The sequence below is a fragment of the Meriones unguiculatus genome, chromosome 12, assembly GCF_030254825.1.
Source record: "Meriones unguiculatus strain TT.TT164.6M chromosome 12, Bangor_MerUng_6.1, whole genome shotgun sequence".
In the NCBI taxonomy this organism is placed as follows: domain Eukaryota; kingdom Metazoa; phylum Chordata; class Mammalia; order Rodentia; family Muridae; genus Meriones; species Meriones unguiculatus.
In genome coordinates, this window is record NC_083360.1 from 29853385 (window position 1) to 29875341 (window position 21957).

Sequence of the window (21957 nt, forward strand, 5' to 3'; positions counted from 1 at the left end):
GCGGTCCAACAACGTGCAGCTCCATTGGTCTGGACGCCCTGCCGCCTTCCAGCATTGCTCTCGATTATTGGTCAATCTTGAGCAAGGGGCAGGGCCGGGGAAGGGCGGGTCCTGGGAGGTGGACACAGGGGTGGTTTCTCTAGCCTCCGGCAGAAGGCCCGGACAGAGTGGGCCTAACGGTTGCTCTGGCTGCGTAAGCCGGCGGGCGGCCGCACCTGCTGGCAGCAGCCTCTGCTTCTCCCTCTGAGACTGTCAGACCCGGCCTTCGTGCACCCCCACAGCAAACGGACCTGCTCTTGGTGCGCTGCAGGCGAGAAGGTCCTTAGGCATTTGGGGGACTGAGCTGTCAATATGGGTGGAGTCAGGACTGCGAAGTCTGTGTGCTCTGATAAGGTTCCACAGGCAGGAAGGGCCCGACGGATGGGAGTGGATTAACAAACACCGAGGCCTCTTCACAGTTGGGGAACAGGGCTAAGCGAGGCCTTGGCAGAACCAGTCCACCTGGCAGCGGCCTGGAAACTAGTCTAAAGGACTAGACCATCACCGTCTCTCCTCGTCTTGTCAGCTTCGTAAAAGATGCAAGGGAAACAAAGGGACCCCGCTTCTTGTTTCCTTCATACTATTGAAGGTTGAAGCTTAGAGCCTGGCAAGAGGCAAAACAGGCTCAGGCCTCTCCTCACAGCAGGAGCTGTGACTTTGCCGCCAGAAGGGTCGAGGAGGTTGTGGCTTCCAGTCAGTAGCCTCTGTTCTAGGAACATTTCCCCTTCATGTTGGCTGTTCTCAGATGACTTTTCTGACAAAGCCTCAATTCTCTTCCATCACTTCGGTTTCCTCAGCACCCAGCAACAAGTCTGACGCATAAGGGATGTCAGTGAGGGCTCGCCGAAGGGAAAGAGGGAAGGAGAGAGGAGTGAATGATTGAAACATGCTGATACATGTAGATATAAAAATGAAACGTAAATCAGACATGTAAAGGTGAAAGCGGGAAGATACTGGGAAAGACTGAACAGCATACCAAATCATAGGACAACTTCATAGGCCTAATATATGTGCCACTGGAGTCCCAGATAATGCGGGGGGGGGGGGCTGGAAGGGCAGAAATATTCAGAAGTTCAAGGCGCTCAAGCAGGGGAACAGGTAAGGGAGCTTGTTGTTCAAGCATGAGGACCTGAGTTTGAATCCCCATCACTCATGTTAAAAACAGGGTATGAGCATGCACCCCTGTAACCCTGCAATTGAGGGCAGAGACGGGGATTACTGAGGCTTGCTGGCTGCCAGACTAGCCGTAGGTTCAGTGAGAGACCCTGTCTCAAGGGAATATAGGCAGAGAGTAATAGAGAAAACACCCAGTGTCCTGCCCTTGTCTCTGCACATTTGCACACATACATGCATATATTCCATACATACATCAGATTCATATACACACATACACAAAACTGGAAAAGAAAAAGGTTAAGTAACTTCTAAATGCTACTGAGCCCTGAAGTGGATTCAACTAGATCCAGAGGTACTGACCCAGACCACCTATCACTCACTACCATCCTCTCCTATTCCATATATATGCGTACTACAGAGAATTCTGCATGTCACAATATCGTGGGGTATTCTCCAGAGAATGGAGAATTGCGCAATAGTCTGTAATGACCAGCTGGCAACTACACTGGGTGCTCGGGATCCCATGTAGCACTGAGCCTCTCTTGGGGTGCTTTAAAGCAAAAAAAAAAAAGCCCTGGGTTGACATACTGCAGTTAACAACAGAAGCAGAACTACAGAAGCCAAAAAGCAAGGTTAGTACATTTAGAGACTATATGCAGTTTGATGGATTAGGTCTGTTTGTTTGTTTGTTTGTTTTAGCAGGTGGTGTTGTCTACTTGCTGAGTTTAAAAGCCTGCATAGAACTTCTATTATGGAGTTAGTTGTGCTAAGGTCTGGGGCACTGTTACAACAATGACAGTGGAAGAAAAGGAAGCTTATCTTGGTATGTTGATGTGAGCTGAAATGAGTCTAGTACTGCTGTGTCCCCACTCAGCAATTCTACTGAAATACAGCAGTGAGGAGATATTATCCCAGTAGCAAAGTTTCAAGTAGTGAACTTGTCCATTCCCATGGTGTGGAAAAGAATGTGGCTTGGACTCAGGGGCAATAGTAAATGGCTTGGCTAAATGCTAAATGATCAGAAGATTATCTAGAAGTTAGAAGATGGGTTTATCTGAGGAAGAGGCACGTGGACGGGCTTATAGGGGTTGGCACAAAGGATGAAGATCTTTGTTTTGAGACAGGGTCTCACTATATAGCTCTGACTATCCTGGAACTCACTATGTAGACCACACTATTCTTGAACTCACAGAGATCTGCCTGCCTTTGCCTCCCAAGCGCTGGGATTAAAGGCGTGCACCACCATGCCCTACTGGACCAGATGAAGATCTGTGTATTACAGGTTGACCACTATGTATATGGCTGGAGCCCTTGAAGGTCAGAAGGCAGCCTTGGATCTCCCAGAACTGGAGTTAAACATAGTTGTGAGCCAACATGTGGGTTCTGGGAACTAGACTGGGCCCTCTGCAAATGCAACAAGTGCATGTAACCTCTGAGCCATCTCTCCAACCCCAAAGATTTACTTTTATTGTTTTCATGTTTATGCATATGTTTGTATCCATTTGTCAGATCGTCTAGAGCTGGACTTAAGGTAGTTATGAGCCACCCAACATAGGTGCTGGAAAAAGAACTGAGGTCCTCTGGAAGCACAGCAAAAACTCACAACTGTTGAGCCATCTCTCCAGCCCTGTAATCCCTCCTTTTAACAGAGGCTGACTTAGCTATAGATACTACCAGATTTCCAACTGTAAGCATCAAAAACTGTAACTGAATGCCTTGGCAAACCAACCAACCCTTGGGGCAAGGTGGGTCCACTGGAGTCCTTCTGTCTTAGAAGGCAAGGCTGACAAGGAGTACTACATATTTGGGTATGAGTTTGCCCATCCTTCCTACATTATTTTAGCAAGTGTTATGATTCAAAAGTTTACAAAATGGGGGCTAGAGAGATGCCTCCGCAGTTAAGAGAACATAGCGTCCATGCAGAGAACCAGAATTTGTTTCCTAGCAGACCTGTCAGACAGTTTAGAACTTCCTGTAAGTCCAGCAGCAGGAAATCCAACACACTCATCTGGACTCCACGGGTGCCTTCACTCAAATGTGCACAAACCCACATGCAGACATACGCCTATACACATATTTTTAAAAATAAAGTAATTCTTACTGGGTGTGGTGGTAAACACTTTCAATCCCAGCACTCTGGAGGCAGAGGCAAGCAACATCTATCTGATTCTGAGGCCACCCTGGTCTGCATAGTGAATTCCAGGCCATCCAAAGCTACACAGTAAGACCCCATCTCAAAAAAAAACAAAAAACAAAAAACAACAAAAAAAACTTGAATATTAAAATAAATCTTTGAGCTGGGCATAACTGTAATTCAGCACTCAGGGAAGCAGAGGCAGGCAGTTTTGAGGCCAGCCTGGTCTACAAAGCTAGTCCAAGACAGCCAAGGCTACACAGAGAAACCTGTTTCGAAAAACTCTTCCCCCCACCATCTGCTTTGTTGAAATGGAACCATGACATAGCTGCCTAGTCTCTAAGCTTCTACGCAAAGTTGTGGCAATAGGCACATTACACTGTTTCTGCCACATACTGCACCATTCAGAAGGCACTTCTAGTGTAATGGAATAACTGCACCAAGGCTCAGATGAGGCACTAACATAGAGTCAAAACGTTTTTTCCCCAGTAAATAGAATAACTCTGGACAAAAACACATTTTATGAGACTCTCTCTCCAGTAAGTGTAGTTCCCAAGAATCCAACTGGGAAATTAAGTTCCCTTAGGTCTAGAGGTCCTGATTACCCAAAGAGCTCAAGTCCACTAGGGAACCTAGTAAGGTTGAAGCTGGCTGTTACCTAATCACTTGGAACCCATATAAGTAAATTAGTAATCACTGAAAACAGTAATTGGCTGGAATAACTGTAGCCTTGGCTATTCTGGAACTCGCTTTGTAGATCAGGCTGGCCTCAAACTCAGAGCCTCTTGAGTGCTCGGATTAATGGCACACACCATACACCAGCTGTTGGGGTTTTTTCTTAATGTTCATTTAATTATTGTACACACACATACACACACGGCCTGGCATGACAAGGTTGTCAGTTCTCTCCTTCCACCATGTGGGCTCCAGGTATCAAATTCTGTTCATCAGGCTTGGCAGCAATTGCCTTTACCCACTGAGACATCTCACCAACCCCTCATTCTTGTAGATAGGGCTGACAGATATGTAATGTATGCCAGCAGGAGCATTTCCACCCAGCACTGGGGGGGTGGGGAGGGAGGGAGAGAGAGACCTTGCCTCAAACAAGGTGAAAGGAAGCAAGGACCAACCTACACCAACATCCTGACTTTATACATACATGCATACACATCAGACATACACAGACACACACACACACACACACACACACACACACAGATAGTAATGTATCATAAAAGATTTCAAATGAATTAAGGTCCAGTGAGGACTTTGTGATCTCTAGGAAGAAGAAAAGAGTGTTAACTCTAGAATTAGATAAGAGACTTTCTAACTAGGAAAGGAAGAAAAACAGAATAATGTTTTAAAAATTGCTCAGTCTAAAAGAATAGAAAAAAAAAATAGCCAGGTGTGGTGGTATCCATGTAATTCCCGTACTTATGAGCCACGGACAGGAAGAACACCAAAAAGTTCAAGGTCAGCTTTGTCCAGTAAATCAAAGACCAGCTTGGATTGCACAGCAAAACCCTGTCTCTAAAACCAAAAACATGGGGCTAGAGAGATAGCTCAGTGGTAAAAGCATGACTGTTCTTCCAGAGGACCCTGACTTGATTCTCAGCATCTACATGGTGGCTTACAACCATGTGAAATCGTTTCTGTGAATCCAGTGTCCTCTTCTGGCTCTGTGGGCATTGGGCATGCACATGTTACACAGACATACGTGCAGGCAAAACATTCACCCACATAAAAGAAGCTATATATTTTTAAGATTGCCTTCCCTCCAGTGAAAGAAAGAAGCCACATACAATTGTAGGTGCCCATAGTCCCAGCTACAGCTACTTGGGAGGCTGAGGCATGAGAATTTCTTCATCCCAAAAGTTACAGAGGATCTTGGAAAACACAAAAGAAGACCCTGTTGGGGAAGGGGTTAAGAAAGGAAAAACACAAACACAAAACAAAGACATATGGGGTTGTCATTCAATGGTAGAGTGCCTGCCTAACTAGCAGGCACAAAGCCTTGAGCTCAAATCCCAGGGCCACAAAAATGTCATTAAAGATAAAAATAAGCTGTAAGTTCAAATATAAATAAACAAAGTCTTCCAGTTAAATAGACAAGGTATGGGAGCTGGAGAGATGGCTCAGGGGTTAAGAGCACTGACTGTTCTTCCAGAGGTCCTGAGTTCAATTCCCAGCAACCACATCTATAGTGAGATCTGGTGCCCTCTTTGGGCTGGAGAGATGGCTCAATAGTTCAAGAGCTCTTGCTGCTCTTGCAGAGAACAGGAGTTTGGTTTCCAGCACCCACAGGGCAGCTCAGTCTGTAACTTCAGTTCCAGGGGATCTGTCACCCTCATGTGGCCTCTGTTGGCATTGCACACGGTACACTTAACATATGTACTCACATACATAAAAGAAAAAAACAAAGACAAGGTAAAACTTACTAATAAAAATAAATGAAACATTTTACAATAAACTAAAATATGAAATGCCAACAGGTCAAATTTAACAAAATTTAAGTAAAACCATAATGACAAAATTACAACATCTTATTTCTAACTCTTACAGAAGACCCTAACGAACAGAGAAGTAGGACCATATGTATGAATCAGAAGACACAATATTATGAATTTTCACACTATGTCAGTTTCCCAAGCTGATTCATAGCTGTAGTGAATTCCAATCAAAATAACAAAGAGGTGTTATTAGAACTGATAAGCTGGGGGTGGGGGTTTCTCCCTAAGGCACAAAATATTTTTATTGCGGTGAGAAGGGAAGAGGGAGGAAGGGGGAATGCAGGAAGTACAGTGTTTGTTTACATGGCAGCAGCTCTGGAGAACTAGCTGCTAGCTGCTGTGTGCAGAGAAGACCTGAGCTGTGGCCCTAACACCAGGAACAAGGGCACGCCCTCCACAGTGCTAGAGCCTCACACCCGCCAGTGGCTCATGGACAGGACCTGTACAATCAGGGGGTTCCTTTCCCATGGTTTTGGTCTAATGAGGAAAATGCCAGACCTCACTAGAGCAGGCGCTATTGCACACAGTCCTACGAGAAGTCCGGATCTCTTTGTAGAGTGGCTTTCAGGCATTGAACTGCTTCAGCTGAAGTGGTGGCTCCTCCATTTGGTCCCTGTCAGGGGCTGTAAATACTGGGGAGCTCACTGTTCTGGGATCCAGAATCTCCATGCACATCACCCGAGGCCATCAATAAGCCTGTTTTAAACTGTATATGGAGACTAGCCATTTGGCAGCAGTTGACAAGTAGAGGTGAGAAGATCAAGAGTACAAAGTCATAAAGTTCAAGGCCAACCTACGATATAGGAGATCCTGTCTCAAAATAGCCAAAAATACTAAGACTGGTAATAAATTTATATGTAGTATAATTTATATGTATTTAATATAGATATTTGTGCAGTGGCTAATATCTATATTTCCAATTACTCAGGAAGCTGACACAGAAAGATCACTTAAGCCCAAGATTTTTTTCTTTCTTTTTCTTTTTTTTAATTCATTATGTAGACAGTGTTCTGCCTGCATGCCAAAAGAGAGCACCAGATCTCATTATAGATGGTTGTGAGCCACCATGTGGTTGCTGGGAATTGAACTCAGAACCTCTAGAAGAGCAGATAGTGCTCTTGACCTCTGAGCCATCTCTCCAGGCCAAGCCCAAGATTTTGATGACAGAATAACATATATAAGACCTCATCCTCCAAAAAAATTTTATTTTTTTTAATAGGCAGGACATGTTGGTACATGCCTTTAATCACAGCACAGAGGCATCAGAGCCAGGCAGATCTTTATGAGTTTAAAGACAAACTGGAAACAAATTCTAGAGCCTGCCTCAAGATAGATAGATAGATAGATGATAGATAGATAGATAACTTAAATAAATTAGTCTTCACAAGGCCTATCCCTCCTGGTATCTATCCAAAACTAATTTTTGTTTTGGAGAGGGGGCCTTTCTTCAGTAGTATAGTCACTGCCCTAACAACTCAGTATAAACTCAGATCCTCAGGTTTCAAAAAAAAGCATCCCTCTGACCCATCAGGCTGGTCCTCAACTCTTACAAATAAAAAGTTGGGGGCTGGAAAGACAGCTTAACTGGTAAAGTGTTTGCCATGCATGAAGGTGGACCTAAGTTTAGTTCCAAAAAGGCAGGCATTATAGTATTCATTTGTAATTCCAGAGCAGGGAGGTGGAGACAGGTAGATCTGGGTAAGAATTGGGTTGGACATGTGCCCAGTGGTGAAGTGCTTGGCTAGCATTCACAAAGCTTAGGGACAGAAAAAAGTAAACAAAACAACAAAAATAAGAACTGAGCCGGGCATGGTGCCACACACCTTTAATACCAGCACTTGGGAGGCAGAGGCAGGAGGATCTCTGTGAGTTCACGACCACGCTGGTCTAAGACAGGGCTCTGCTACACAGAGAAACCCTTGAAAAACCAAAACCAACCAACCAAACAACAAAAAACTGATTATCAGAAGATGCCACAGTCAGTCAAGATAAGCCTAAATTGGAGAATATATTTATATCACAAGTTACAGGTAATCTCAAGACCATCAAAATCGACTGGGGTGTAGTGGTGCTTCCCTTTAATCCTAGCACATGAGAGGCAGAGGTGGGTGGATAGATCCAAGATTTGATCAAGTGAGACCCGTCTCAAAAAGAGTGGAGGGAGGGAGCTGGTTCAGTGGTTAAGTACACTTGTTGCTCTTGCAGAGGACCTGGGTTCAGTTCCCAGCACTCACGTGGAAGCTTACAACCATCCATAATTCCAGTTCCTGGGGATCCAGCATCCTCTTCTGACCTCTGTAGGCACCAGGCACACACATGGCACACATATGGTACACACAAACTCAGACAAAACACTCAAAACACATTTAAAATATAAGCCTTTTTAAAAAGCCTGTTCATTAATAAGAAAAAAATTAACAGCCTGGAAAAAAAAAAGTGGGCAAGATTTGTATAGGCACGTTACAGAAGACAAGATTAGCAAGGCTAATAAACACATGAGCTTGTTCTCATTAGTAAATAAGTAAATGTAAAATAAAGCTGTACTTTTACACGCCCAGACCAGCAAAAATAAAAACTCTGGCAGCTCCAAGCACTGGCAAAGGTATAGAGCCAAAGGGTTCTCTCATCAGCATTCTTGAGCAGCATTCCTGGAAAGCAGCAAAAGACCCTCAAACCCTAGAGAAATGATGTGTCCTGGGTAAGATGGCTGCTAGCAGCGCTATCTGTAATTGTCCCAAACTGGAAACTATCAGACATCCATCGACAGTAAAATGGCTCTGTGAGCAATGATACAGTCATACAATGGAACTGTTTCAACAATGAACTTGAAAAAAGTCAGCTCTGCGTGGCAATACGAATGACTCTGATGAGCCAAAGGAGTGAGATGCCAAAGATTGCATCTGTAAAATTCTGTTGCTACAAAACACAAAAGCAGCAAAATACTGGGATGGGTGAATAACTGGGTGGTGAAGATTTTTCAGAAAAACAAGAACATGAGCTTCACCAAAGCCAGGACTGATGAGGGTCTGTGGGTGTTAAGTTCTCCTTGGTGGTCGTACAGGCTCCCTTCGCAATTTGCCACCCTGCACGTTTATAGTTTATTTACATTTCTATGTTTCATTTTACAGGAAATGAAGAGGGAAAGGAGTTGCTTGAGCTCAGAGCAGCTCAGGACATGTTAGGGACACTCAGGCAGTGCAAGGGCAGCAATCAGGAAGCTGAACACCGGTGAAGGTTCCCGTGGCACTCACAAAGGATGTGTCGAGGCACAGATGAGTCAGACTTCTGCTCTGCCTCTCCAGTCTCCCTCACCACCTGCATATACTTTCATAGTAACAGAGGCCACTGTCCCTTCTCCAAGCAAAGGTGGTTTCCTTAAGGACTCCATAGCCAGGTGAAGGGAAGAAAAGATGCTCCTGGACGCCTGCAGGATGCAGGCAAGGGGTCAGTGAGGATCAGACAGGTGTTCCCTTCCCCTTCCCCAGACGCGTGGATTAGGTTGAAGTCCCAGATCTACCCCATAGGCCGTGGCATTGTGTAGGTCATTCCCTCCAGGGCATGTGTCACTCTCAAAGCCTCTTCTATTAGGTTGGCCTATATTTGGGATGAAGCTGCAACTGGGGATCCAGTCCACTAGGGGCACACCTAGCAACATGACCCAGAATGGGAGCAACAGGCACTTGTATAAGTCTCTAGCTACTGGCCCAGGGCTGTAGCTCAGTGGTAGAGCACTTGCCTTACGTCAGCAAGACTGTGGGGCTCCATCCCTAGCATCATAAACAACGAAAACTCTTACCAATAAAAATTTAAACAAACGCGGAGAGCAGAAAGGCTCAACGACCAGGAAACATAAACCTGTGTTCCTCCCTGGGCCTTGACTCAAGAATGCTTCTCATGCTGCCTCCTTTCCTCAAACCCCAAACAGAAGCCATCTCTGAACATCTGATGGCAGTCAAGTCAGGGAGTCCTGTCTGGGCTCCAGTTTCTCTCTCAGTAGAAAGAAGGGTATAAGTTTACCCCTAGGACAGGACCTGGAGCTCCTATTACTCACCCCCAAACCCTACCTCACACACTGGGTCCAAAAGGCAAACTTGCTCCCCCAAAGCTGTGGCTCCTGGGGTGGGTGAGGGCACCTCTGGAATTGTGGGAGGTAAACAGAGCTGAGCAGACACCCACAATGATTAGTGGTGGCTGAGAGAAGGGTCAGGGAGCCAGGCAGGAGTCATGGTTTCGACTCAGGGCAGAAAAACAGTGATGAATTCACATGACAATAAGTAGCAAAGCTGGGACTCAGGCTTCTGGAGAACCTAAGCCCTCACTTAAAAGATGGGTCTACTCCGGCTCAGCACCTCAAATGCTGGAAGCATTCAATACATAGTAGCCACCAAATTATGAATTCCTCTTTCATTCTGTAGGACCAAGGCCAGGACTCTGTACGCAATCCTGCAGATGAGACCCTAGACTTGGGTAGGTCGAAGAGGTAGAGAGCTGTGCCAGCTGGTCCAGAGTCCAAGAGATAAGACAAGGCTATACGGGAACCTCTAAGTGAGCCTTGGACATCCACAGTTCAGTCAACTGTTTAGTCAGCCTGAAGGATCCCTCATGTGGCTCCGAGGAATCCCTAAATCTTCCAGTCCAGGGCTAGCAATCCATTAGCCACTGAGCTGATCTCTAGAGCAGGTGTTCCACAGCAGACTCAGCAGACTCCTTGGCACAGGATCAAAACTAGCTCTCATCCAGTCCTGTCTTATATTTTATAGAAATGGACACTGTGGTTGGGTGGTGGCAGTATAGACCTTTAATCTTAGCACTTGGAAGCTAGAGGTAGGTAGATCTCTGAGTTCAAGGCCAGTCTGGTCCACAGAGTAAGTTCCAGGACAGCCAGGGCTACACAGAGAAACCTTGTCTTGCAAAAAGAGAGAGAGAAAGAGAAAGAGAGAATAATAAATGGTCTCTGTAGCCATTTTCATGACTCCAGTCCCTGATTGAGTTTAGGACAGAAAGGGAGGAAAAAATGGCTGGTCCTCTAGGGATTATTCAGAGTATCAAAAGTTCCATATCAAAAGTTCTAAACTTGGCCGTGGCATCCAGATCCTTTTCCTCTGGCAGGCTGAAAGGAAACATCTGCAAAGATGGAGGTGGACTCTGGTTCCTGGAAGCAGATGGCCACTGGAATCCAGTGTGTGTCATTCACTAAACCCCATGATGCCCTGGGGCCACAGCCTACCACCTCCAGAATTTGACTCATCTAGTCCACCACACACCTTCAAAACACAGCAAGGGGTGGGGGTTCCCAACAAAAGCCCCTCTTAGCTGGGTGCAGTGGCGCACGCCTTTAATTCCAGCTCTCAGGGAGGCAGGGGCAGGGGGATCGCTGTGAGTGCAAGGCCAGCCTGATCTACAAAGCGAGTCTAGGACTGCCAAAGCTACACAGAGAAACCCTGTCTGGGGGTGGGGGTGGGGAAACCCCTCTTACCAGACAGCAGTCCCTGATTACTGAGCACAAGCACAGTAATCAGGAGCACAGTAAACAAGGAGCACACCTCTTCTTGTTCTGGAGAGATGGCTCAACAGTTAAGAGTTATGGCTGCTTGCCCAAAGGGCCCTGATTCAATTCCCAGCATCCACATGGTGGTTCCCAGCCATTCATAACTCCAGTGCCAGGAGATCTGACACCCTCCTCTGGGCCCCTAGGCACCCAGGCACTCGATGCACAGACATACCTGCAGGCAGAATACTCACACACATAAAATAAAATAAAAATTTAAAGAATAACCCTCTCCAATACAACGCAGTGGAGCCAGGGGATGAAAGGTCTCTGCATCTCCAGATACATTTATTTTCACAACAAAAGTCCAGTCTAGATGGCTGCGCCAGGGGTGTGGCCTGCTGGGATTTCATGGCAGAAACTGAGGGGACCAATCGGGATCACCCAAACTACTTGGACACCTGAATGCCACTATCCCCACACATCCTTGGCCTGTCCCACCCCACTGTAGTCAGCATTTCCTGTCAGAAGTCTTCCTGGACCACCCCCACCTCCTCCTGCATTCCAAGCTCCAGGCTCCTTCATGCACAGCTTCCCAGAACATTGCACCTCCAGCAGCACCTCCAAATCACTGCCTGCTCTAGGCGAAGCTTAGCCAAACAGGACTCGTGGCTGCTCACAGACAACAACCAGCTCCAGTCCCAGGCCAGTCACACAGTCACTCAGTCACTGCTAACCGGGGCTTTGAAGTTCAGGCTCCAGCCAAGACTGATCCAGGTGGATATGGATCTATCAATCAGCTGTGTCTCCCAGATGGTTCACTCACTCAGCAGCCTCTGCCCTAGAAGACTACAGACCACCCATTAGGGCTGCTATCAGCAGCTCTCTCCCTGGGCATTTGTGGTGCTCAGTAGAGCCTGTTGCCCCCTCTGTGGCAATCATACCCTGGCCCTTGAGACAAAGGTCATCTCTGATTTGCTGAGAGGCAATCATACCTCCTTGAGCCTGTGTCTTAGCATGCCTAAGGACCAGCCTTAGGCCCCATCGACCACCCCAGCCTTGCTTGGTCCCAGCCCACTACCAGGTGGGTATGTTACGGAGACCGGATTCTCTGTCATCAAAGCCCAGGCAGTGCTTAGTCACCTGGGTTCTTGAGAGGTGGGACATGGAGGGGCTGGATTGGCCAAGTCCGCTAGCCAGTCCTCTAGTAGTTGTGGCCTCCTCCAGCCTGGGACCCAGCCTGCTCACTGAGGCTAGGTGCCTTGTTGGTGAGGTCTGATGTCAAGCCCACTCTTGTTCGTCTTCCCATGCAAGCTGGTCTCCATCCTTGTGGCAGGGCTGTGGCCCCACGGATGCTTCCGCCCAACAGCTGTGTGGAAGGGATGTCACCTGGGCCCGGCGTAGCCATACGGGTGCCGCAGCAGCAGGCTCTGATGGCTAGGCAGCACGTGAGTGTGGTAGTGCTCCACCATGCTGCCCACACTTGCAAACAGAACCTCACCTTCCAGGTAGAATTTAGAATCCTGCAGGGAAGAAGGAAGCCTGCTCAGCAGGGCCTGACTAGCCCATTACCTCAAGCCTATATCTGACTCACCCCTTCCCCTGTCAGTAGTGACAATGGCCCCAATAGTCAGGCTTGCTCCCTCCTGCCCATGTTTCCTGTCTGTCTGTCCACACAATGGGCCCGTTCCCATGCTCCCCTGTTCCCAAGGGTCCAATGTGAGGCCTGCTCTCAGGACAAGGTCTCTGAATAAAACCAAAGGCCAAAGAGGGCTACACAGCACTTCTGGAGTAAGCTAAGGACAAAACAAGGTTGGGGGGGGTGAGACCATGGGGAAGGCACAAATGGCAAAGGACAGGGAAGGGCTGATGTGATAGAGGTACCAGTTCCGTTTTCAGGGGGCTCACTTGGCTCCTGCTAAGCCTTGAGGCCAGTGTCCCCAGGGCACCCTTGGAGCAGGGCCTAGTCTCTTACCTTCTCAAAGATGCGATAGTTCCTCACTTTGTTAGAGGATTCATCCCACACGACCAAGACCTACAGGAAGGGAAGCATGGAGCAGAGGCTTAGAGGCGGCTGCAGGACTGGCCACCAACACCTGAAGAGGATGGCAACAATGACAGGGCTAGATGTTGAAGCGCTTGGGGGTAATGTGAATCAGGGTCTGGCTACAGTCACCTGTACAAAGATGGCGCCTCACCCTGGGGGTTATCTCAGCTTAGAGAATCCCCGATGGGTTCTGGGAGCCACCTCTTCATGAGTGAGGTAAGTGAGTCATGGTGTTAATGGAGCCACTCAACCTCTTGCTACCTCCATTGTCCCACACAGCCTCCCTAGCCCTCTGCAAACCCTATTCACACTCTATGGCTCCATCGCAAGGCAGTCATATTCACTCCCAATTTGCAGACATCATTTAGTTCTGAGAACAGAGAGAGAATGTGCTGCTGGGCAGGGACTCCCCCCCAAGAAAGAATTCAACCTGAGGTACCATGTAAGAGGACAGAAGGCTCTGGTGGCCCAGCTGTCCTGCAGCAGCTGCCCTACCTTCCCTGACTTGGTAGAAGAGTTCCGAATGCAATACAGCCCATCCTGAGGCTCTCCATGGGGGTTCGTAGCTTTGAACAACCTAAAATAAAACAGCCAGGTTGGTGGGTGAACCTCCCCAGACAGCTTTCACAGGTGACCACTAGCCCCACTCTATTGCTTGGCTCTCTGCCCACTCTTGGTTTTAGGTTGTAAGAGAGAATATAAAGCTGGAGGGGCTTATGAGAATTAAGACACAACAAAATGACAAAACATCCAGACCCACTGCTATCATATTTCCCGCTGGGCTTGCCCAGCACCACAGTGAGTAAAGGAGACACGGGGCCTCACACTGTGCTACACACAGCAAGTACAAGAAGCGCTTCACACTGACCTTTCCACTTCGCAGGATTCTGTGGTGTTGACAAACACTGAGTTAGGCAGCGGCACCTGAAAGAGGCCAACCGTGGTCACCGTCAAGGCAAGAGCGGTCCCTCCCTCCACACATCGCTGCTCCCCCAACTGGCTGCCGCCTGCGTCAGGAGGCAGGAATTCGCATGGTGTCCCATCCCCCTCAAACCTAGGAGCCCCTTGTTCAGGACAGCCAGTGAGGGGCCCCCAGCCTACAGCTCTCCCACGTCCTTCCGCCTGCTGCCTGTGGGACCTGCGCCCTCCACTCGGGCTTGCCTTCTCATAGTCCTCATCTGAGTCCTCTTCGGCAGCGTCAGCCTGTGAGGGCTGACGGGCCTTTTCAAAGGAGAAGCTCCTGAAGCTCTGTCCGTCGGGAGGTGATCGCCTGGAGCCATAAAGACAAAGACAAGAATATTAGCACCCTTAAACATAGATAGACCACCCTCTCTTCCCCTCCACACATGACCCAGACTCTTGATGCCAGCCTTCTCTGGCCGCTGTGACTGTAATTGCTCAGGACAGCAGAGCTCTGAGACCCTTGGTCACCGCCCAAAGGAGGCTGGAGAGTTACCCTAGACCTAAAAGTCCAACTAGGAAATCAGGACTGCCATTAGTACCATTGAGCAGAGGTGCTGGGCACCTGAGCTCAGGCGTTATCATAGAGTGGACAAGTGCAATGCCCAGGCCCAAGATCTACTACTGACTGGCTCTGGGACTCTGGCAAAGTCACAGGTCTCTTAAAGCTACAAGGAGGTAGACAGATGGGAGGAGGCTGAACAATGCACTCCGACTCCGAGGGGCATCTGTGGGAAGAGCCCAGTCCACTGCACAGGTAGCAGGTGGTCCTCTTGAGCCTAATCTCCAGGCCTTGGGGGGATAATTAAAGGAAGCCACACATGGCCTGAGATATAAACTCACATCAAGATGGGCAAGGCTGGACCTCCCCTGCGGGTAGGGGAGACCAGGGTTTCGAGGAAATCCTTTCCACCCTGTACCTATTGCTTCCTCTCAGAATGTAAGGGGTACTGGATAGAGAACAAACTAGGCTGAGGGAACCTATTGGCTGGTAGGCAGAGGCACAAGGCGAGCCAGACTCACTGGAGGTTGGGGAGAGGTGTCTTCTCTGGTCTGGGCAGCACTGCAGGCCGAACAGTAACCTCGGGAACGGGCATCTTCTGTACAGGAGGCCTGGGGGCCACCGGGGGCACAAAGGGTGCAGACTTGGCTGCCTCTCTCGGAGAAGCTTCTTCAGTTATCTTCAGGAACTTGGGCTTATTGGCAGGAACAGGAGGGGGCTCAGATGTGGGTGGCCCTCGGGAAGACAGGTGGAAGGACTTGAGTTTGTCACAGTTCCTAGAGGTGGCAATGGCCACGGTGGCAGGGTTGGAGACAGAGCTAGTCCCATGTCCAGGGGTCCAGGGTTCTGGGCTGGAGTTCACACTGTCTCGGAGGCAAGGATGTTTCCGGAGGTTGGGCACGGTGGGTAGATTGCTCAGTGGGGGGTCACTCATCCTCCGAGGGGTAACAGGCACCCTGAGGCCAGGTTCTACTCGCACCAGGCCCAATGGGTCTTTCTTTGCATCCTCAGGGGCAGGGCCAGTGTCTGGTAGGCCTCGCTTAGGGGGTGGGGGTGGCAGTAAGGGACTTGGGCTTTTGGAGGTGAAGGAGTGAGCACGGGGCAAATCAGAGAAGGCTGGCTTCCGAGGTACGGGTATAGGGGGTGGTGGGTAGGCTGGTGGATAGGTCAGGGCATCTGCAGAACAACAATAACAAAAAGAAAGCAAGTTGTTATCACAGAGGCTGGACCACCATCACTCTATATTAGCAACAGGCAGCAGGGGCCAACCAGGAATGCTCTCCTCACTGTCACACTTTCAGCCTGCCAGCAGCAGCTCATTCAGCACACATCCTTCATGGCCTCATCCTTGCCCTACCTCATGTCCAATATCTAGCCCACCACCCAGCTTTCCCTAGGCCCAGACTACCAGGCCCTCCCTGTCCCCCCTCCTGAAGTCAGCCCATACAAGGTTTCTACAACGTAGGTGTCAGATGAAGAGCTTTCAAAACTCCCACAGGTAAGCAGGATAAGGACTCCCAGGTTTTCACCTGAGCAAGGGGAAAGGTGAGTTCTGAACAACAGAGGTGAGCGGGAATGGCCAGACCACTGGGATGAAGAGGAAAGCCTGTGTTTATAACAAACCAAAGGCACTGTGTGACATCTAACTCAAATGTCATATGGACCATCAGCACAGTAGGCCCAGGATCAGTGGGAATGATAGGAGACGAGTGAGGCCTGAGGCCTGAGTGTCCCTCAGCCACAGGGAGGGACGGGGATGTTTCTCAAGATGTAAACACAGCAGACAGGAGAGCAAGAAGGGCCAGAATGCCAGGCACCTGGAGGAATGAGGCCAGTGAGGAGTAGGGCAGGTCTGGAGTAGGAGGGAGAGTGGCAAAGAGTGTTCAGTGGAGGCTGAAGGCCCACTGCATGTTCTCAAGGACAGAGACTTCACTTTCCCCACTCTTTGGAGCTGGGTAGTCAAGTTGAGGACTGAGGCAAGCTGTGTGGGAGGTAGGAAATAAAAGTCAATGGTCTGGTAGCTGAAGGAGTGTAGGGAGAGCTGGCCCAAAGCAAGGGAACAAGGAAGGTGAAAGAAAGACATGGGAGGCAAAGGTTAGATCACTGGAGAATAAAAAACAGAAGGTGGGAGATCATCCCAAGACATAATGATAGATAAGACAACACTGGAGTGTTTTGAGAAGAGGAAGCAAGGAAATGACAAGATATAAGGAGGTGAAGGCCAGAGGGCAAGACAAAGATATGCCCTTCCTACCCAGGCCTGACCTTCCCTGCCACTCACACATATGGCTGTCTGTATGCTCATCTGCCTTGAAGACTGTGTGCATCAGGCAGTGAGGTGAACACTGAGGCCACAGACGACAACCTGGCCTACAGCTATGATCCACAGAGAACCTGTTGCCATGGGCAATGGACCTACCTAAGGTCAAGCCACCTCTAAATGATCCTTCATTTTCAGCCTCAGCCTCCAGAACCACCTCTCCACCCTGACCCTCCATCCACATGAGGTTAACCTGGGAGGCGGCAGGAGCAGATAAGCAAAGCCAACCAGTCCCAAACCTCTGAATACTTGGATCACAGCAAGGAAACTGATACCAGTCAGAGCAAGACCCATAGCCTGCTAGGTGTGGTGGTACATGTTTTGAATTTTAACTCAGGAGGCAGAGACTGGCAGATCTGAGTTTAAAGCCAGCCTGGTCAGGAAATATACAGGACAGCCAGGGCTGCAAAGAGATCCTGTCTCAAAAACAAGCAAAGCAAACTAACAAACAAACAAACAAGACCCACCAGCCTAGGAGAGGCTCTGTTCTTGGTCCCAGTCCCCCAGTTCCCTACCCACCAAGGAGACCCCAGGCCCAGCTACCCTACCTACCTTCAAGCTTCATGGGTCCCGGGGAGTCAGGCTCCAAGTACGAGTCGTCCTCATCTTCATGTTCATAGTCTACATGTAATGAATGGAAGATGAGACACAACATAGCTCAGGCCCACTTGCATGCAGAACAGGGTGGAATGGCCCAGTATGCTGTAGCACAGAGCTCCACTCAGAAAAACAGGGCGCCAAGAAGATATGGGGTTGAGGATGAAGAGGAAGGATTTAAAACCTGAACTTGCACCGCTAGAGGCCAGAGACCAGGGCAGGGAGCAAAGCCAAGCATGCTTTTCTCTCCTTCCAGGCAGCCCAAGTGGGTTCCACTGTCAGCAGTCACGTGGACTCATGGCAGGCGCAGAGGTGGTCTTACCTTCGTTGTCTGTTGGGTATGAGGAGAGGCTGATGTCTATAGGTCTCTCAACCGCACCGTAGAAGCTGTCCGTGTCTGAGTTAGAGTCGCTGAAACTGATAGCAAGGAACAGGCTCTGAGCGCTAAACTAGGTTTTCCCCTTGCAATTGTATGTCGTTCCCCATGCACACACAGGAACACTCCCAACACCACAGGTGTTCACACCCACTTGGGGATCCACAGGCACACACAGATACAAACATATACAGACGCAAGGCCAACCCCTCACAAACGTCATATAGAGAGATATTTAGACATGTGTGTACATGCAGTTCAAGGACAAACATAGGGACTGAAGGCTCGGGACCGTCTGTGGGGGCCACCTCCCTGGCCCACTGTGGCTTTTGCCACCCTGACTGGCTAGAGGCCTCAGAGCTGGGTCCACATGTCTACTTCTCTGATGGCCAGGAGCTCTGGATTCAGTCCAGAACCTCAGGGCAGCCTTGAGAGTGTCCAGCCCTCTCTGGACCTCAGTTTCATTGACTAGGATAGGATTGGCTTATGTTCCCTTGAGAGCCCCTGCTGTTTGCTGGGCCACATCATGGGTGAGGATGCTGAGACCAGGAATGACTGAGCTCCCCCAAGGGATAGAGCAGACACCAGGGAGATAGGAACCCAAAGCTCTGAGCTGTAAATGCTGGGCCTCCAGGGCAGGGGAGGGGAAAAGCATGTAGGAACCCCAAATAGGAGTTACAAATAAATATAACAGATTGAAACAGGGACAGAGCTAGAGGACAGACAAGAACAGAGATGGTGTACCCACACTTGGACACGATTATGTATGCTGCATGAGCTTCTTCATACACGAAGGTTGCTTGGCACCTCCAAAAACCTTACGGGAGTGATTCTAAGCCAAGCCTCCAAGACTGGAAGGGGCCACAGGAGCCAAGAATCCCCAGGGCCTACCACCCATCCATCACATCCCTCAGCATACCTGGTATCTAGAGATACTTCCTTCTTCTCATGGAAGTGGCCGATTTCCCTGCGTAGCAAGGCCATCCAGCTCTGTGGGTCAGGAACAGCCGTAGTAAGCATGATGTTGCCTAGAATAGGGTCCCACTCCACCCTCTCCTCATCACTATCTAGCTGCTATGTAGTAGCCATCAAGGTCCAGGGAGAGGAGCCTACTTGGTTCCTAGCTAGGTCCAGGCTAGATTGTGCGGCTCAGATTTGAAATCACCCTCTAGGGCAGCAGCTGCCTCTTAGCCCTTTTGGGACTATATTGCTGGCACATTCTCATGGTGTATACAGGCACCAGGCTGTGGGGCTGATCCACCTGGCTGCCCAGACCCCAACCACATCTTTCTCTTCAGGATCCTAGCCTCCTGCCTGGAGCTGATGGGAGGCCAGGGCCTGGTAGTCAGTGTGCTACTTCAGGCAGGACCTGCCCAGCTCCTGAAGCCCTGCTATCTCCTGGTCACCTTGCGCTCATCCTCAGAGGAGGCTGAGAAGAACCACGTGCGATGCTTCTTGCTGATGTGAATGATCTTGAACGGGAAGACGTTGTTGGACGTCGTCTCCTCTGCTGCCCGCATCACTCTGAGGGCACATTGCCACAAGTCAGCAGCTCGTCCACTCTCAAGGAATGGGCTCATCAACCCCACCCCTGAATTGGTGTCAGCACTCAGCATCATGGCCTGGGGAATATGGGCAAATCTGGACAGTCTCTGCCTGCTCATGCTCTCGGTAAAATGCCTAGATGCTTCAGGGAGACAGAGGGGTGTGAGTACAGGACTTCCCAGGAGAGCCGTGTGCAGGCCTCAGAGACAAGGTCCCATCACTCTCGTTGTCCATCAGCGTCATCAAAAAGATACCATTCCCCAGCTCTGCCACATGCTGGACTGCCTCTCCACTCTGTGGCCTGCTCCCTGAGGCAGGGCTTTCTCAGAGATCAGTCTGCCTGGGGGGAGTCCTGCTGGCTGGGCACCTGGGCCAGGGTACCTGCCTGGCCAGGGCCTCTCAGGCTCAGCCCGCCAGATGGGTTGGACAATTTCTGGGCTACAATCACATCTATCAACGGGCTGAGTTCACAGATTGGCTGGCACAGCAGGAGGGCCACCAGTCTGGGGAGAGTGACTAGGGAGAGGAGCTTTGATTAGCTAGTGCCTAGGGTTGGACTTGGGACCTGGCATGGCTGCTTTGGCAAGGCTGGCTCATCAAGATTTTATTTGAGGTAAAGCAGAGACCCAGAGCAACTCTAGAACAAGCAGGAGGGGCTTGCCCTTTATGAGGTGGTGAAAGGCTCAGTCTAATGCTACAAGGTATAGAGCCTGGGTACCCTGCATTGTCCAAGGCCAAGGAAGTCACTCAAGGTAACCGATAGGCCAGCATGTAGGCATTAGCTCAGGTTATTTCTACCCATTAGTCTAGAAGCCCTTGAAGGCAAGTTTGTGGATTCTGGCTGGCTGGCCCAGCCCATAGTACCAATGTAGCAGGGACTTGAAATGGGACCTGGTAAGACCCTAGAGCCACAAAGTCCATGAAGAGCCTGAATTTAGGACAGCCCGGGATGGCTGTGAGCTAACTGGAAAAGGGCTGGGGTGACTGAGGAGCAGGAGCAGAGGCTGAGCAAAGATTTTACAAGGTGATAATTCAATGGAACCTCTGCAGAGCAAGCTACCCAGGCCCTTGGGACCTGAAGCCCCAAGAAGCCCCTAAAAAGGCCTCACCCTACACATCGTGTCCCACCTTTTGCCCTCAGCAAAGGACAGGGTAGGTAGGATGTGGGGTATCAGCCAGCAAGCAGATGAAGACCATCTCAGAAAAGCCAGGGATAGGCTCTGCGGTGCGGGGTGAGAGGGAAGGTGACTGACACGGGGGCTGGTCAGCAGGCAGGAGACACTCACCGGTTGTAGCCATTCAGCGAGAAGGCACCCTGCGGGGAGGCGGATGTGCTGCTCTTGAAGTAGTAGATGCAGCGCTTGTGGATGATCACAAAGCGTAGGGGCCCTGGGAACAACACAGCAACAGGGGTGAGGCACAGAAAAACCAGTAGGCTCCACTCTGGGGTTCTCCCCAGAGGCCACGGGCACCGTGGGAGCAGACCTCTGAGACTGCAGAAGGGAGAGCGGGGTGCTGAGCTGGCATGCCTTTCTTTCTTTGGGGTCAAATACAAACAAGTTCACTGGCATACTGAAAGTCTTGGGGTACCACCCCAGGGAAGGCCTGGCCACCCAAAGAAAAGGGGTAGCTTGAGGCCTCATGGAACAGTAACAAAGGGTGGAGCCTGGACCAGAGGCCTGAGGAGGCCACGGCAGCCTTGCTTGGAGCAATAGGGCTGGGTTGGGCATTGGGGGTAACTGGCAGAGCAAAGAGCAAAGAGAGCAGACCTTGGGCACCCAGAGCAGGCTGATAAGAGGCACTGAGGTGGAGCTGTTCTCAAACTCTACTGTTACTGTCCAGAAAAGCCCTTCCCAGATCCAGAGACAGGTTATTTATGGTCTTTCCTTAGAGGTTGGTTATGCATTAATGTGCAACAGGGTCCGACAGTCCAGAGCACCTCAGCTAGGCAACACAGGGGCAAAGTTCCGACAGAGGGCACTGCAGGGGCAAAAGCATGGAGTGTCCATGGCTGATCAGAGAGCTGGGCGAGGCTCTAAGTGCTCTTTGTCTTCAGCATCCTGACTTAGCTGGCTCCTGACCTGACACATGGGTTCATTCTGTGTGACATGACTAACCAACTCACCCACAGCTCACGCACAAGGCAAGAACAGCATCAAGGGGCCAGATCTATCAGGCCACTCTGAGGCCCTCCAGCCTGAGACCTCATGACTAGCTGGTTAGTAATGTACACCAAAGGAGCATCCTTTCTCTGCCTAACTACGCTCTGCTGGACCCTGTGACAAGAACAGGCTAAGGAAACTGACATCGGGTTCCCCAGGTG

The 21957-nt window shown here is 49.7% G+C and overlaps 1 protein-coding gene across 5 annotated transcripts in view; it reads right to left on the reverse strand.

The window, feature by feature from the left end:
* Positions 1-11607: 11607 nt before the first annotated feature.
* The window catches only part of Sh3bp2 (SH3 domain binding protein 2), a 40134-nt gene continuing 29784 nt past the window's right edge, over positions 11608-21957 (reverse strand). For all 5 annotated transcript variants that reach the window (XM_021643664.2, XM_021643661.2, XM_021643660.2 and 2 more), the window contains exons 3-13: positions 20921-21023; positions 19496-19613; positions 19009-19079; positions 18036-18130; positions 17669-17737; positions 15318-15972; positions 14496-14604; positions 14203-14258; positions 13830-13911; positions 13263-13322; positions 11608-12810 (exon numbers count right to left, since the gene is read on the reverse strand). In XM_021643664.2, the coding sequence (XP_021499339.1) occupies positions 12673-12810; positions 13263-13322; positions 13830-13911; positions 14203-14258; positions 14496-14604; positions 15318-15972; positions 17669-17737; positions 18036-18130; positions 19009-19079; positions 19496-19613; positions 20921-21023 (1556 nt within the window). In that variant the 3' untranslated portion in view covers positions 11608-12672. The remainder of the gene's footprint in view (positions 12811-13262; positions 13323-13829; positions 13912-14202; positions 14259-14495; positions 14605-15317; positions 15973-17668; positions 17738-18035; positions 18131-19008; positions 19080-19495; positions 19614-20920; positions 21024-21957) is intronic.